This window comes from Garra rufa, chromosome 8 (assembly GCF_049309525.1).
Source record: "Garra rufa chromosome 8, GarRuf1.0, whole genome shotgun sequence".
NCBI classification, from domain to species: Eukaryota; Metazoa; Chordata; class Actinopteri; order Cypriniformes; family Cyprinidae; genus Garra; species Garra rufa.
The window spans coordinates 33667236-33681759 of NC_133368.1; the positions used below are offsets into that span (position 1 = coordinate 33667236).

At 32.4% G+C, this 14524-nt stretch overlaps 1 protein-coding gene across 1 annotated transcript in view; it reads left to right on the forward strand.

Annotated features, from left to right (window-relative positions):
- The window catches only part of adcy5 (adenylate cyclase 5), a 181790-nt gene that overhangs the window by 63850 nt on the left and 103416 nt on the right, over positions 1-14524 (forward strand). Inside the window, exons 2-3 of the mRNA XM_073845493.1 lie at positions 8531-8680; positions 12430-12551. Coding sequence (XP_073701594.1) covers positions 8531-8680; positions 12430-12551 — 272 coding nt within the window. The remainder of the gene's footprint in view (positions 1-8530; positions 8681-12429; positions 12552-14524) is intronic.

Here is a 14524-nt window from a genome sequence, read left to right on the forward strand (position 1 = left end):
TCAGTGTTTTTTCGCAAGAACAACAGTGATGAAACGCGATCTGTAGAGCAGTTTGTCCACTTATGGCTACTGTAGGAACATAACAGCGACTTCCATGTGAGGGGACCCGCGGTGTATGTAGATATAAACTGATAATTCTAAGTTAATAAAAACATAACAGTTCATTAAGTAAGGTCTTTATACACCCCCCGAAAACATAGTTATGTATATTATATTGCAACTCTGTCTAGAGATCATCTTAAATATTACACAGTGCACCTTTAAGGTGAACCACTGGTGTCACATGGATTATTTTAATGATGTCCTTACTACCTTTCTGGGCCTTTAACGTGTCAGTTGTGTTGCTTTCTATGCAGGGTCAGAAACCTTTCGGATTTCAACAAAAATATCGTAATTTGTGTTCTGAAGATGAACGAAGGTCTCCCGGGTTTGACAGAACTTTCATTTTTAGAAGAACTATCCCTTTAACAGTCAGGTGGTTTCTAATTCTCTGAGCAGGTGTAGACTTTAAGCCATAAGTCAAATGCAAGACTAAGTAAAACAAGAATCAAAACATGTATCATATCATCACATGAGTATTTTAAACCTTTGCTTATCTTGTTCGCACTGCACTGCAAGACCGCCATTTTTAAGATTCCTGGCTATAAGACAGCAGCCAGCTGTTCTAATTTGTAGGGTTTGCATCTGGCATCGGTGGGTTTGCTGCTCTGGCTGGCCTTGACAGTGAGTGAGTGAGTGAGTGATTGGCTTCCCTGAGGACCCATGACTGACCCATCCTCTGCCTGCTCGACTCATATCAAACAAATGCAGAATATAGTTACATCTGTCAAGGTGGCAGGTTGAAATAGCCGTCGTCGTGAATAACACATGAGATGATGCAAAAAAAAAAGGCTGATTAGAGAAGCGTGATGCATATTTTAATCTTTTAAAAACAAAAGAGTGCATTCAAATTTTTCCCACCCCCTGCTCTGATAGCAGTCGGATCCCCCGCATTCCTACGGCTGAGATGAAGCACTATTATGTATCCCCTCCTACTCTGTGACAGAGGTATTCCACCAACTTCCTAAAAAGGACATTCTGGAGTGTATTAATAGAGAGGATTATTGCTTAGGAACATTTGCATTGCAGCGCGTGTGTACGTTTCCATGGCACTGTTTGAGTTAATGCACAACTGGCCCAAAGCTCCTGCGCTCGATGCAGCAGACACCCAACACTGCAGCTGCTGCTCCCAGATAATGTTGTAGCCTGATATCACATATTCAATCAGCCGAACTTAACTGAGCTGAAATGAAATGACTTTCAGAGCCAGTCTCAGCACTTCTTGATAGACTCCCTTAGCCTTGATGCTGCAGTCGATGAACATGCGTGGAAGAAATGGAGGTCTCGATGTGTTTATTTGGATGTGTGACACGACCAACCTGTCCTTTCTCACACTTTGGTGTTAGTCCCTATTCAGCCCTCTGTCTTTGTCATGAGTTCTCCTGTGACTCCTAGATTTCTGGACTAGATGGTGGTAGCCATAAATTTAATACAGTTCAAGTCAAAAGTTTACATACACCTTGCAGAATCTGCAAAAAGTTAATTATTTTACCAAAATAAGAAGGATCATACAAAATGCATGTTATTTTTTTTTTAGTACTGACCTGAAAAAGATATTTCACATAAAAGACGTTTCCATATAGTCCACAAGAGAAAATAATAGTTGAATGTATGAAAATGACCCTGTTCAAAAGTTTACATACACTTGATTCTTAATATAGCATTGTTACCTGAGTGATCCATAGCTGTGTTTTTTTTTCTTTAGTGATAGTCATGAGTCCCCTGTTTGTCCTGAACAGTTAAACTGCCTGCTGTTCTTCAGAAAAATCCACACTGAGAACAATTGAGAGACTCATATGGAACTATTACGGAAGGTTCAAATGCTCACTGATGCTCCAGAAGGAAAAACTATACATTAAGAGCCAAGGCTGTAAACTTTTGATCTGAATGAGAATGTGTACATTTTTCTTATGTTGTCTAAATATCATATTTTTTTTCATTTAGTACTGCCCTTCAGAAGCTGCTGAAGATACTTACATGTTCTCCAGAAGACAAAATATTTTAAATTTGCCCTGATCTATCATTCCCCGCCTCAGTTGTCCTCAGTGTGAAAAAATTGAGTAATTGTTGAAAAGGGTTCAAATACACAAAAATGCTGAAAAAAACAAATAATTTGTGGGACCTAAAGGTTTTTTCTGAAGAACAGCAGTCAGTTTAATTGTTCAGGACAAACAAGGAACTCATAAACAAATATCACAAAAAATAAATAAATACATTCAATGATTATTAAATACAATAATATAACATTGTTAAATGTGATCATTAGCACAAGTCTTGGAGCATTAAAATGATTTGATTCTAGCATTTAGTGTTTTATTTTTAATTAGTCTAGTCCAAATAGTACATCATTTGAATAGTTATTGCCATAACACGAAAAAATAAACAATCTCATTGTCCGTTCTGCATATTCTAGTTGATGACGCATGCAGTGACATTTCATCACCAATGAAGTAAAAGATGGCGTGATGGGCCATATTTAAATCCGAGCCCCAATGGAGTGGAAAATCATTCAGTAGTGACTTAAATTTGGTCTGATTCTCACAAAAAGCGATTGTATGGAGTTTTTTAAATGAAAGTTTCTCCTATGTGATGCTCCCTTTAGTGTGGTGGCCAAGTCCAGGTGGTTTGTTTTTTGCGCATGGAGACTGTAATCACTATTGATTGCCCTTCTCCACTCTGAGTAACCAAAGTTTTTTTTCCATTTTCTGTGACGTTAGACACACAAGCACATTTGATGAAACTTGACTGTGTTCATCTCTAATTAAATTTCTCTACTATTTTCATGAGGACAGAAGAGCAGAAGTGTAGTAAAGCTTGTTTTGGGATGTATTGCGTCATGGTTTTTTTGACGGCTATACAGTCATGGCCAAAAGTTTTGAGAATGACACACATATTAGTTTTCACAAAGTTTGCTGCTCAACTGCTTTTAGAGCTTTGTTTCAGTTGTTTCTGTGATGTACTGAAATATAATTACAAGCACTTCATACGTTTCAAAGGCTTTTATCGACAATTACATGACATTTATGCAAAGAGTCAGTATTTGCAGTGTTGGCCCTTCTTTTTCAGGACCTCTGCAATTCGACTGGGCATGCTCTCAATCAACTTCTGGGCCAAATCCTGACTGATAGCAACCCATTCTTTAATAATCACTTCTTGGAGTTTGTCAGAATTAGTGGGTTTTTGTTTGTCCACCCGCCTCTTGAGGATTGACCACAAGTTTTAAGATCTGGGGAGTTTCCAGGCAATGGACCCAAAATGTCAACGTTTTGGTCCCCGAGCCACTTAGTTATCCCTTTTGCCTTATGGCACGGTGCTCCATCGTGCTGGAAAATGCATTGTACTTCACCAAACTGTTGTTGGATTGTTGGAAGAAGTTGCTGTTGGAGGGTGTTTTGGTACCATTCTTTATTCATGGCTGTGTTTTGGGCAAAATTGTGAGTGAGCCCACTCCCTTGGATGAGAAGCAACCCCACACATGAATGGTCTCAGGATGCTTTACTGTTGGCATGACACAGGACTGATGGTAGCGCTCACCTTTTCTTCTCCGGACAAGCCTTTTTCCAGATGCCCCAAACAATCGGAAAGAGGCTTCATCGGAGAATATGACTTTGCCCCAGTCCTCAGCAGTCCATTCGCCATACTTTTTGCAGAAGATCAATCTGTCCCTGATGTTTTTTTGGAGAGAAGTGGCTTCTTTGCTGCCCTTCTTGACACCAGGCCATCTTCCAAAAGTCTTGGCCTCACTGTCACCTGCCTGCTGCCGTTCCTGAGCAAGCTCTGCACTGGTGGCACTCCGATCCCGCAGCTGAATCCTCTTTAGGAGACGATCCTGGCGCTTGCTGGACTTTCTTGGACGCCCTGAAGCCGCCTTAACAATGCAGTGGAACGTTTTTTTTTTTTTTTTAAAGTTAATTTTCATGGCAAAGAAGGACTATGCAATTCATCTGATCACTCTTCATAACATTCTGGAGTATCTGCAAATTGCTATTCTAAAAAATTAAGAAGCAACTTTTCCAATTTCCAATATTTATGTAATTCTCAACTTTTGGCCACGACTGTACACAGGAATTTTTACAAATGTTTCTCTTTTAAAAAACAAAACAAAAAAAGAATTTGGCTATGATTGGTCCTTTAAGCAAAGATACATTGTAAAGATTAAAAATAGGATAATTGTTATTTAGGACTGACTGATTAGAGATAAAATAAAGCAAAATAAAGGCAAAGAAACCCACAATGTTATGTTAACACAATCCATATTAGTGTGAAGCGGCTGTGTTTTGGACCCTGAGGTCATGGCAGAGATATGTCTGCTGAAGTTCAGTCCAGCTCAAGCAAAGATATTATGGGAATGCGTCTCGCTGCCCCTGATACCAGTGTTTAGAAGGAGTCGAGACGCCCTGTTCCTGACCCCGCTTATGGAAGAGAAGGAGGAGGACCTTTTTAACCCAGATAAATTGAACTGTTAATACTGAACAGCTTCAGGTTGTTTGGCTAGTGTTTATCATATGCTCTATTTTAAGTTTGCAGACTTCCTGGATTTGCTTTCTCTTATTGGAACCACAAACTCATGTTGGACATAACAATTTGAAAATCAAATAAGGCGTGTTCGTGTCTGGGTGTATTTGAAATTTTCTGACTTACAGTCCCCAGTTAATTTGATGGTAGCAAGGATGCAAACACATATTCAGGATTGGGGTAACGGAATGTGGGAAAATTTGGGGAAGAAAACAATATTGGAGCCTGCTTTGTAGTGGGGGTGTGCGATATTGACAAAAAATAATATCTGGGATTTTTTTCGATAACGATAATTAGAAGATATTTTGTTGTGTGTGTTATTGTGCTTAAGGACTACCGAGCTGACTCCTAAAGTTTTTGATATTCTTCATATTCTGTGTGGTCAGTTCACAGCAGTGTTAGAAATTACTGTTTTTCCAATTAGTTTAAATTGATTTTCATTGATTCATTTTTACCTTTATAAAGCCATTTTTTCTAAAAGTGTGCATCATCTTTTGAGTCAAATTCTTACATTTAATCAGTCAATTATGATAATCATACATTTAGGCTGTTACCAAACAAATATAATCAGTATCAACAAAGCAGAAGTTGCATATAAAGTGGCATTTACAGTGGTGTGAAAAAGTGTTGCCCCCCTTCCTGATTTTTTATTTTTTTTGCATGTTTGTCACACTTTGTTTCAGATCATCAAACAAATTTAAATATTAATCAAAAATAACACAAGTAAACACAACATGCAGTTTTTGAATGAAGTGTTTTTTATTATGAAGGGAAAATAAAATCCAAACCTACATGGCCCTGTGTGAAAAAGTGTTTGCCCCCTAAACCTAATAACTGGTTGGGCCACCCTTAGCAGCAACAACTGTGATCAAGCGTTTGCGATAACTTGCAATGAGTCTGTTACAGCGCTGTGCAGGAATTTCGGCCCACTCGCCTTGGCAGAATTGTTGTAATTCAGCCACATTGGAGGGTTTTCGAGCATGAACCACCTTTTTAAGGTCATGCCACAGCATCTCAATTGGATTCAGGTCAGGACTTTGACTAGGCCACTCCAAAGTCTTCATTTTGTTTTTCTTCAGCCATTCAGAGGTGGATTTGCTGGTGTGTTTTGGATCATTGTCCTGCTGCAGAACCCAAGTTCGCTTCAGCTTGAAATCACGAACAGATGACATTGTCCTTCAGGATTTTTTGGTAGACAGCAGAATTCATGGTTCCATTTATCACAGCAAGTCTTCCAGGTCCAGAAGCAGCAAAACAGCCCCAGACCATCACACTACCACCACCATATTTTACTGTCGGTATGATGTTCTTTTTCTGAAATGCTGTATTACTTTTGCACCAGATGTAATGGGACACACATCTTCCAAAAAGTTCAACTTTTGTCTCGTCAGTCCACAGAGTATTCTCCCAAAAGTCTTGGGGATCATCAAGATGTGTTCTGGCAAAACTGAGACGAGCCTTTATGTTCTTTTTGCTCAGCAGTGGTTTTCGTCTTGGAATGCAGGCCATTCATGGACCTTAACTGCAACTGGCTTGCAGTTCTTTACATGTTGTTGTGGGGTCTTTTGTGACCTATTGGATGAGTTGTTGCTGCGCTCTTGGGGTAATTTGGTCAGCCGGCCACTCCTGGGAAGGTTCACCACTGTTCCATGTTTTCACCATTTGTGGATAATGGCTCTCACTGTGAGTCCCAAAACTTTAGAAATGGCTTTATAACCTTTTCCAGACTGATAGATCTCAATTACTTTCATTTGTTCCTGAATTTCTTTGGAATGTACTCACCCTCAGGACCTGTTTAGGGGGTGACGCATTACAAGTAACACAAGTTACGTAATAATATTACTTTTTCCAAGTAACTAGTAAAGTAACGCATTACTTTTTAATTGACAAGAAAATGTCTGAGTTACTTTTTCAAATAAGTAATGCCAGTTACTATTTCCCCCCATTTATTGATTAAAAGCTCTCCTGTCCCCATGTTGAGAGAAATTGTACAATGTTACTTTAGTTCTAGAATAAATGTGAACATGCATCAATTCATCTCACACACTAAAAAACAGATTCATTATTCCTCAAAATGAATAAAAACAGTGAAATTCAATGCAAACCTGCAATATGTTAAATAATACAAATGTGACCCTGGACCACGAAACCAGTCTTAAGTCGCTGGGGTATAGCAATAGCCAAAAATACATTGTATGGGTCAAAATTATTGATTTTTCTTTTATGCCAAAAATCATTAGGAAATTAAGTAAAGATCATGTTCCATGAAGATTTTTTGTAAAATTCCTACTGTAAACCTATCAAAATGTAATTTTTGATTAGTAATATGCATTGCTAAGAACTTAATTTGGACAACTTTAAAGGTGATTTTCTCAGTATTTTGATTTTTTGCACCCTTAGATTTCAGATTTTCAAATAGATGTATCTCGGCCAAATATTGTCCTATCCTAACAAACCATACATCAATAGAAAGCTTATTTATTGAGCTTTCATATGATGTATAAATCTCAGTTTTGTAAAATTTAACCTTATGACTGGTTTTGTGGTCCAGGGTCACAAATATCCTTTATGTATTTAATCCCATTTTATTAACCGATGTCTTTGCTGCCGACCTTCGATGATCCAATTCATTCATACTAAAAAGCAAAAATTACTCAAGATAATCTAACATTTTGTTTTCCTTTTTTTTTATTGCTGATTTTTTTCTTCTGTGGTCTACTGTACAGACGTGAATTTACTTTTCTCTAAGCCTGAGGCTTTTGGTGTAAAAAGGCTTTTACATTTGCCAAGAATAAAACTTTTTATATAAAAAACAAACAAGCAAGCCCTGCCCAGATTTAAAAAGTAACGCAAAAGTAACATAACACATTACTTTCCATAAAAAGTAACTCAATATTGTAATGCATTACTTTTAAAAGTAACTTTCCCCAACACTGCTCAGGACAACCGAAATGTAGATGAGTTTGTTTTTTAATCGGGACAGATTTGGAGAAATTCAGCATTACATCACCAATGGATCCTTTGCAGTGATGAGAGTCCAAACAGCTGATAAAAACATCACAATATTCCACACAACTCTAGTGCATCAGCATCTTGTGAAGGGAAAACTTGTTTGTTTATAATGGTTTTTGACTGTTTTTGCTTGAACTGAGCATATTTCTCTCTCGATTTAGACAAAAAAAAAAATACTAGAGAAAGCAATATTGTGGATTATAGCTTGTGGATATCATTTTTCACTTCAAGACATTAGAATAATCCACAGGTAATCAGTTAACCAATTAATGTTTTTATCAGCTGTTTGGACTTTCATTCTGACGGCACCCATTCACTCCAGACGATCCCCTGGTGAGCAAGTGATGTAACGCTACATTTCTTCAAATCTTTCTGATAAAGAAACAAACCCATCCACATCTTGGATGGCCTGAGAGTGATAAAATTGTAATAATTTAATGTTCATAAAAATAGTTAGTCAGAAATTTATCACAGTTTGAAACTCCCAGAATGCCAGGGTTGCACAACAGACTCCATTGAGTAAGTCATAGATAAACTACTCCAGGTGGTTGTCAGCGTAATCTATTGAAACTTTATTAGAGTGCTCTGAGATTGAACATACTGAAAATAAAACATAAATCACGAGTTTTACAACTAGTGGCTTCTTAAAATCACATGTGGAGGGATAGTTCACCCATAAATAAAATTGTATGACTTCTGTGAAACACAAAATCAGATATTTTGAGAGCGATTTCAGTGTTTTTTGTTAAGTAGATTGACTGAAATTTGGATTTTTTTTTTTTTTTTTTTTTTTTAAGGGAACAACACGTATATCATCAAGATCAATGTTTGGGTCTCTGAAGGTGAAAGTGCTCCACTGTCATGTTCCAAATTGTTTAATGTTGTGTTCTGCTTTCTTTTACAGCTCGTGTCCAACGTCCTGATCTTCTCCTGCACTAATATAGTTGGCGTATGCACACACTACCCAGCAGAAGGCTCACAGAGACAAGCCTTCCAGGAGACCAGAGAATGTATTCAAGCCCGTCTGCACTCTCAGAGAGAAAACCAGCAACAGGTGAGGTTCAACTAGAAATCACAAGATGATCTGTGGCTAAAGAGCATTTTAAATTTCTAGTGATTTTGTCAGGATGAAGATCCTCCTATTGTTCACATGTCAAGAGTCTCAGCTTTTTAATATAATATAATACGCCATAATAGGCGTTGTTTAAAAACGTAAAAAATCTTATGTTTCAAAGTACCATAATCAGGTACCCAATGTATAATTGATTATTGGCATGGTATTCATTTAAGCACCTAGAAGAACCATAGAAAAATAGAAAAGTGTATCAACATGCAACATTCTGTGCAAATGTTTCTTTCTTTCAGACTCCAATATGAGTGGGGAAATAGCTTCAGTTTGCTTGGAATAGAGCTAAATGAATAAAAAGTGCTTCAGCTGGAGTCCATTCATACATCCATTGATTTTCAGTATAGATTTGAAGCTGTGAGAAAAGTAGTGCACGGAGACATGCGGTGTTGATTCATTTGTAAGATTAGAACCACATCCTAGAACAGTACGGAAATTCATAGTGGCACCAAAGGAAAAAATAATGTCAGTTTCCGCAAACAAAGATGCCTACAGAGGCCATTCATCATTGTTTTGGCAAACGTGTAATTTTTTTCATATCAAGTGTTTCGAAAATAACAGTGTGGCCTCTAGAAGACTTACCAGTATTAAATAACTATTATCCAGTCACAGTTAGTATAATATTTGTAGTGTATGAACAAACAAAACTGAAATATTCAATATATTACAAGTCAAAAGTTTTTGAACAGTAAGATTTTTATTGTTTTTAAAGAATTCTCTTCTGCTCACCAAGCCTGCATTTATTTGATCCAAATTCAGCAAAAGCAGTAATATTTTTACTATTTAAAATAACAGTTTTCTATTTGAATATATTTTAAAATGTATTTTAGTCCTGTGAACAAAGCTAAAGTTTTAGCATCATTACTCCAGTCTTTAGTGTCACATAATCTTTCAGAAATCATTCTAATATGCTGATTTACTGTTCAAGAAACATTTTATTATTATTATTATTATTATCAATATTTAAAACAGTTGAGTACATCAGGATTCTTTGATGAATAGAAAGATCCAAAGATTAAAAATAAAAATAATAAAAAGCTTTTGTAAGATTTTATACTATACCATTCAAAAGTTTTAGTTTTTAAGAAAGAAATTATAGAAATTAATACTTTTATTTAGCAAGGATGCTAAATATGCTGGAATTCTTAAGTAACTAGTAAAGTAATGCATTACTTTTACATTTACAAGAGAATCTGAGTTACTGAGTTATAAAAAACAGTAACGCCATGTACTTTTTGTTTCCTTTATGTATTTAGTCCCATTTTATTAACTGTCTTTGCTGCTGACCTTTGTTGATCCAATTCAGTTACACTAATAAGCAAGACTTATTTTAGATTAACTAATATTTGTGCTTAATTTTTCTCATTGCTAAAGAGTGTTGAACTTCCTTTTTTTTACAATTCTACTGTACAGACGTGAATTTACTTTTCCTTCAGCCTTAGGCTTATTCATTTCACTTTTTGGAGTGGAAGGGCCTTTACATTTGCTAAAACTCAAAGTTTTTATATTAAAAACAAACAAGCAAGCCCTTCACAGATTTAAAAAGTAACAAAAGTAATGTAACAGATTACTTTCGATAAAAGGTAACTAAGTAATGTAATTAGTTACTTTTTTAGGGAGTAACGCAATATTGTAATGCAAAGAAACTTTCCTCAACACTGCAAATCAAAATATTAGATCATAAATCACAAGAATAAATTACATTTTAAAATATATTCAAACAGAAAACAGTTATTTTAAATAGTAAAAATATCTCACATTTTACTGTTTTTGCTGTACTTTGAAAACAAATAAATGCAGGCTTGGTAAGCAGAAGAGATGTCTTTAAAAAACATTCAAACTTTTGACTGGTAATGTATATTGGTCTTTTTTTCCTTTATAAATTATTTTATTTATCAGTTCTTTTTTATTTATTTATTTGAATTTATACAGTGAATAAAAACCACTTTAACTACTTTAAATACTGTATAAATTCAAATAAATATTCAAATACATAAAAATAAGCCTAAATTAGAAGCAACATTTGAGTTTTTTTTGTATTTTCTTTTTCTTTTCTTTTTTCTTTTGTTTTGTTTAATGTTTTATTTTATTTCCTTTTATTTTTTTTTATTTTTCTATTTTGTTTTACTTTTTTTCCCTCAACATTTATTTTTTAGTTTTACTTTTTATTTTATTTCTTTATTTTTTTGTTTTATATTACTTTATTTTATTTTTTATATCATTTTTATTTTATTTTTAGTTTTATTTTATATATTTTTATTGTTTATTTTTTATTTTGTATTGTTTTATTTTATTTTTATATTATTTTGTTTTATTTTACCTAATTTTATTTTTTATTTAAATTTATATTTGATTTAATTTTGTTTTATTTTATATTTAAGGTTCAGTTTAAGTATTATATTTTATATATATATTTTTTTTTTTGTTTGTTTGTTTTTTATTTCATTTTATTTTGTTTTGTAAATTGGCAAAAAAGTGACCGAAGCAGTATTTACTGTTTTTGCTGTTCTTTGGATCAAATAAATGCAGGCTTGGTGAGCAAAATCTTACAGTTCAAAAACTTTTGACTGGTAGTGTATATTGGTCTTTTTTTCCTTTATAGATTATTTTATTTATCAGTTCTTTTTTATTTATTTATTTGAATTTATACAGTGAATAAAAACCACTTTAACTACTTTAAATACTGTATAAATTCAAATAAATATTCAAAAACATAAAAATAAGCCTAAATTAGAAGCAACATTTGAGTTTTTTTTGTGTTTTCTTTTTCTTTTCTTTTTTCTTTTGTTTTGTTTAATGTTTTATTTTATTTCCTTTTATTTTTTTTATTTTATATTTTATATTTTATTTTATTTTATTTTTTAATTTTTTTTTACTTTTTTTTCCCTCTACATTTATTTTTTAGTTTTACTTGTTATTTTATTTCTTTATATTATTTTTTGTTTTATATTACTTCATTTTATTTTTTATATCATTTTTATTTTATTTTTAGTTTTATTTTATATATTTTTATTGTTTATTTTTTATTTTGTATTGTTTTATTTTATTTTTATATTATTTTTTTATTTTACCTAATTTTTTTTAATTTAAATTTATATTTGATTTGATTTTGTTTTATTTTATATTTAAGGTTCAGTTTAAGTATTATATTTTATATTTGTTTTTTTTTTGTGTTTGTTTTTTTTATTTTATTTTATTTTATTTTATTTTATTTTTTCATTTTATTTTGTTTTGTAAATTGGCAAAAAAGTGACCGAAGCAGTATTTACTGTTTTTGCTGTTCTTTGGATCAAATAAATGCAGGCTTGGTGAGCAAAATCTTGACTGGTAGTGTATATTGGTCTTTTTTTTCCTTTATAGATTATTTTATTTATCAGTTCTTTTCTTTTTATTTATTTGAATTTATACAAAAACTGCTTTAAATACTGTATAAATTCAAATAATATTCAAATACATAAAAATAAAACAAAATTAGAAGCAACATTGTTCAGTATGTATATATCAAAATACCATAATGTTAGCATCTGATACCATCCATGGTACCACAGTGCTTTTAGTAAGTGGTATAGAGCTAAATTCAAATGAATGAACATCTTTTGACAGAGAGTAGATACACATGGCAGTCTTCTCTTTGTTTCTACCTGTCTTTTCCTTACTATCACTGTCATCGTTTGCAGGAACGCCTCCTCCTCTCGGTGCTTCCTCGACATGTCGCCATGGAGATGAAAGCCGACATAAATGCCAAACAAGAGGATATGATGTTCCACAAGATCTATATTCAAAAGCATGACAATGTGAGGTAAGAGTGACTCCTCAAATAACCTGAAAGACAGTAGTCAATGTTTGCATCTCAAAGCACTTTTATAGCCCATAATTATCATTAGGATTATTTTCACATATAATTATGTTAGTACTTAGGTTGCGAGTTTAATGCTTTTGCCAAAAAAAAAAAAAAAAAACACAGTAAGCAGCCCTCATACACAGATAACCCTGTTGGTAACTGAACTTGCAAACAGAAAATCTACATCCATTAGCATGTTGCTAAATTAATAACATGATATTGTTACATTATTATAGGCAGTTTACTAGGTTTTAGAACAGAGCTCCTAAGTGTTTTATAAATCTGATAAGCGTTAGGTATTGCACCCTCTTGTGGCTTTAGAGAAGAAAACACCACTATCTCTTTCTTCAACTGGCCATCCATGTGTCAAGGCAGCTCTTCTGAGCATCTACAGACACTTTCCCACTGATTACGTGCCGATTTCCACAGCACCAGACTATTTGGATGCTCACAATCACAAGAAGCCCTGTTATATGTAGCCTGTTGTTTTACCTCATGTCAGTCTTTAAACACGGCTGTAATCTTTAAGACTTGAGAGTCAAAAAGCATGTGGGTCTCAGGTCGATGACATGATAACTCTGGAGTCCATGTGATGAATTGTGATTCTCCACGGTTATGAATTCTAAATCTGGAGGGTAGAAGGAATAAAATGGTTTAACAGGGAAGGAGTTGGATTTAGCAGCAGAGTGTTTAGACTAGTAATAAACCAATTATAAATTTTCCTCAAAAAAATTAATAATAATTCAAAACATCATCTTATATATTCAGATTAATTTTTATTTTATTTTAATTTACATTATTATTGATTTCATTTAATTTTTTATTTTACTTTATTTTATTTATATTTATTTTATTTTTTAAATTTTATTTTCTCTTTTCTTTTTTATATTATTTTTTATTTAATTTCCCTTTTTAATTTTTTTTTATTGTTTTATTTTATTGTTTTATTTTGTTTTATGTTTTTATTTTATTTTTCTTTACATTTATTTTTACTTTATTTCATTTTATTTTTTAAATTATTCTTGTTTTATTTTACCTTATTTTATTTTTTATTTCATGTTATTTTATTTTTAGTTTTTAATTTAATTTTTGATTTTTTTACATTTCTTTTCTTTTTTTATATTATTTTTTATTTTACTTTATTTTTTTGTTTTTTTATTTGATTTTATTTTTTTTATAAATTTTATTTTTATTTTGAGTTCTATTTTATTATATATATATTTTTTTTAATTAATTTTTCATTGTTTTTTATTGTTTTATATTTTCATTTTATTTTTCTTTACTTTTTTAATTTTATTTTTTAATTTTATTTTTGTTTTATTTAACTTTTTTTCATGTTATTTTATTTTTAGTTTTTAATTTAGTTTTATATTTTTTTATTTTCCTTTTTCTTTTTTATATTTTTATTTAATTTCCTTTTTTGTTTTTTATTTTATTTTATATTTTTGTATTTTATTTTTGTATTTTTTTTTTTGTTTTGTTTTATATATATATATATTTTCTTTACATTTATTTATTTATTTTTAATTATTATTTTTGTTTCATTTTACTTTGTTTTATTTTTTATTTCATGTTATTACGGAAGTCCTAAGAGGCCATGCAGTGTTATTTTTTTCTTCTGGTTTTGTCGTGATCACGACATATTTTTCTCGTGATCTCGACATAACAGAAGTTGTTTTGTCGTGATTACGACATAATTTTCTCGTGATCTCGACATAACAAAAGTTGTTTTGTCATTATCACGACTTCATTTTCTCGTGATCTCGAGAAAACAAAAGTTGTTTTGTCATTATCATGACTTATTTTTCTCGTTATCACGACATAACAAAGTTGTTTTCTCGTTATCATGAGTTATTTTTCTCGTTATCACGACATAACAAAAGTTGTTTTCTCGTTATCATGAGTTATTTTTCTAGTGATCACGACATAAC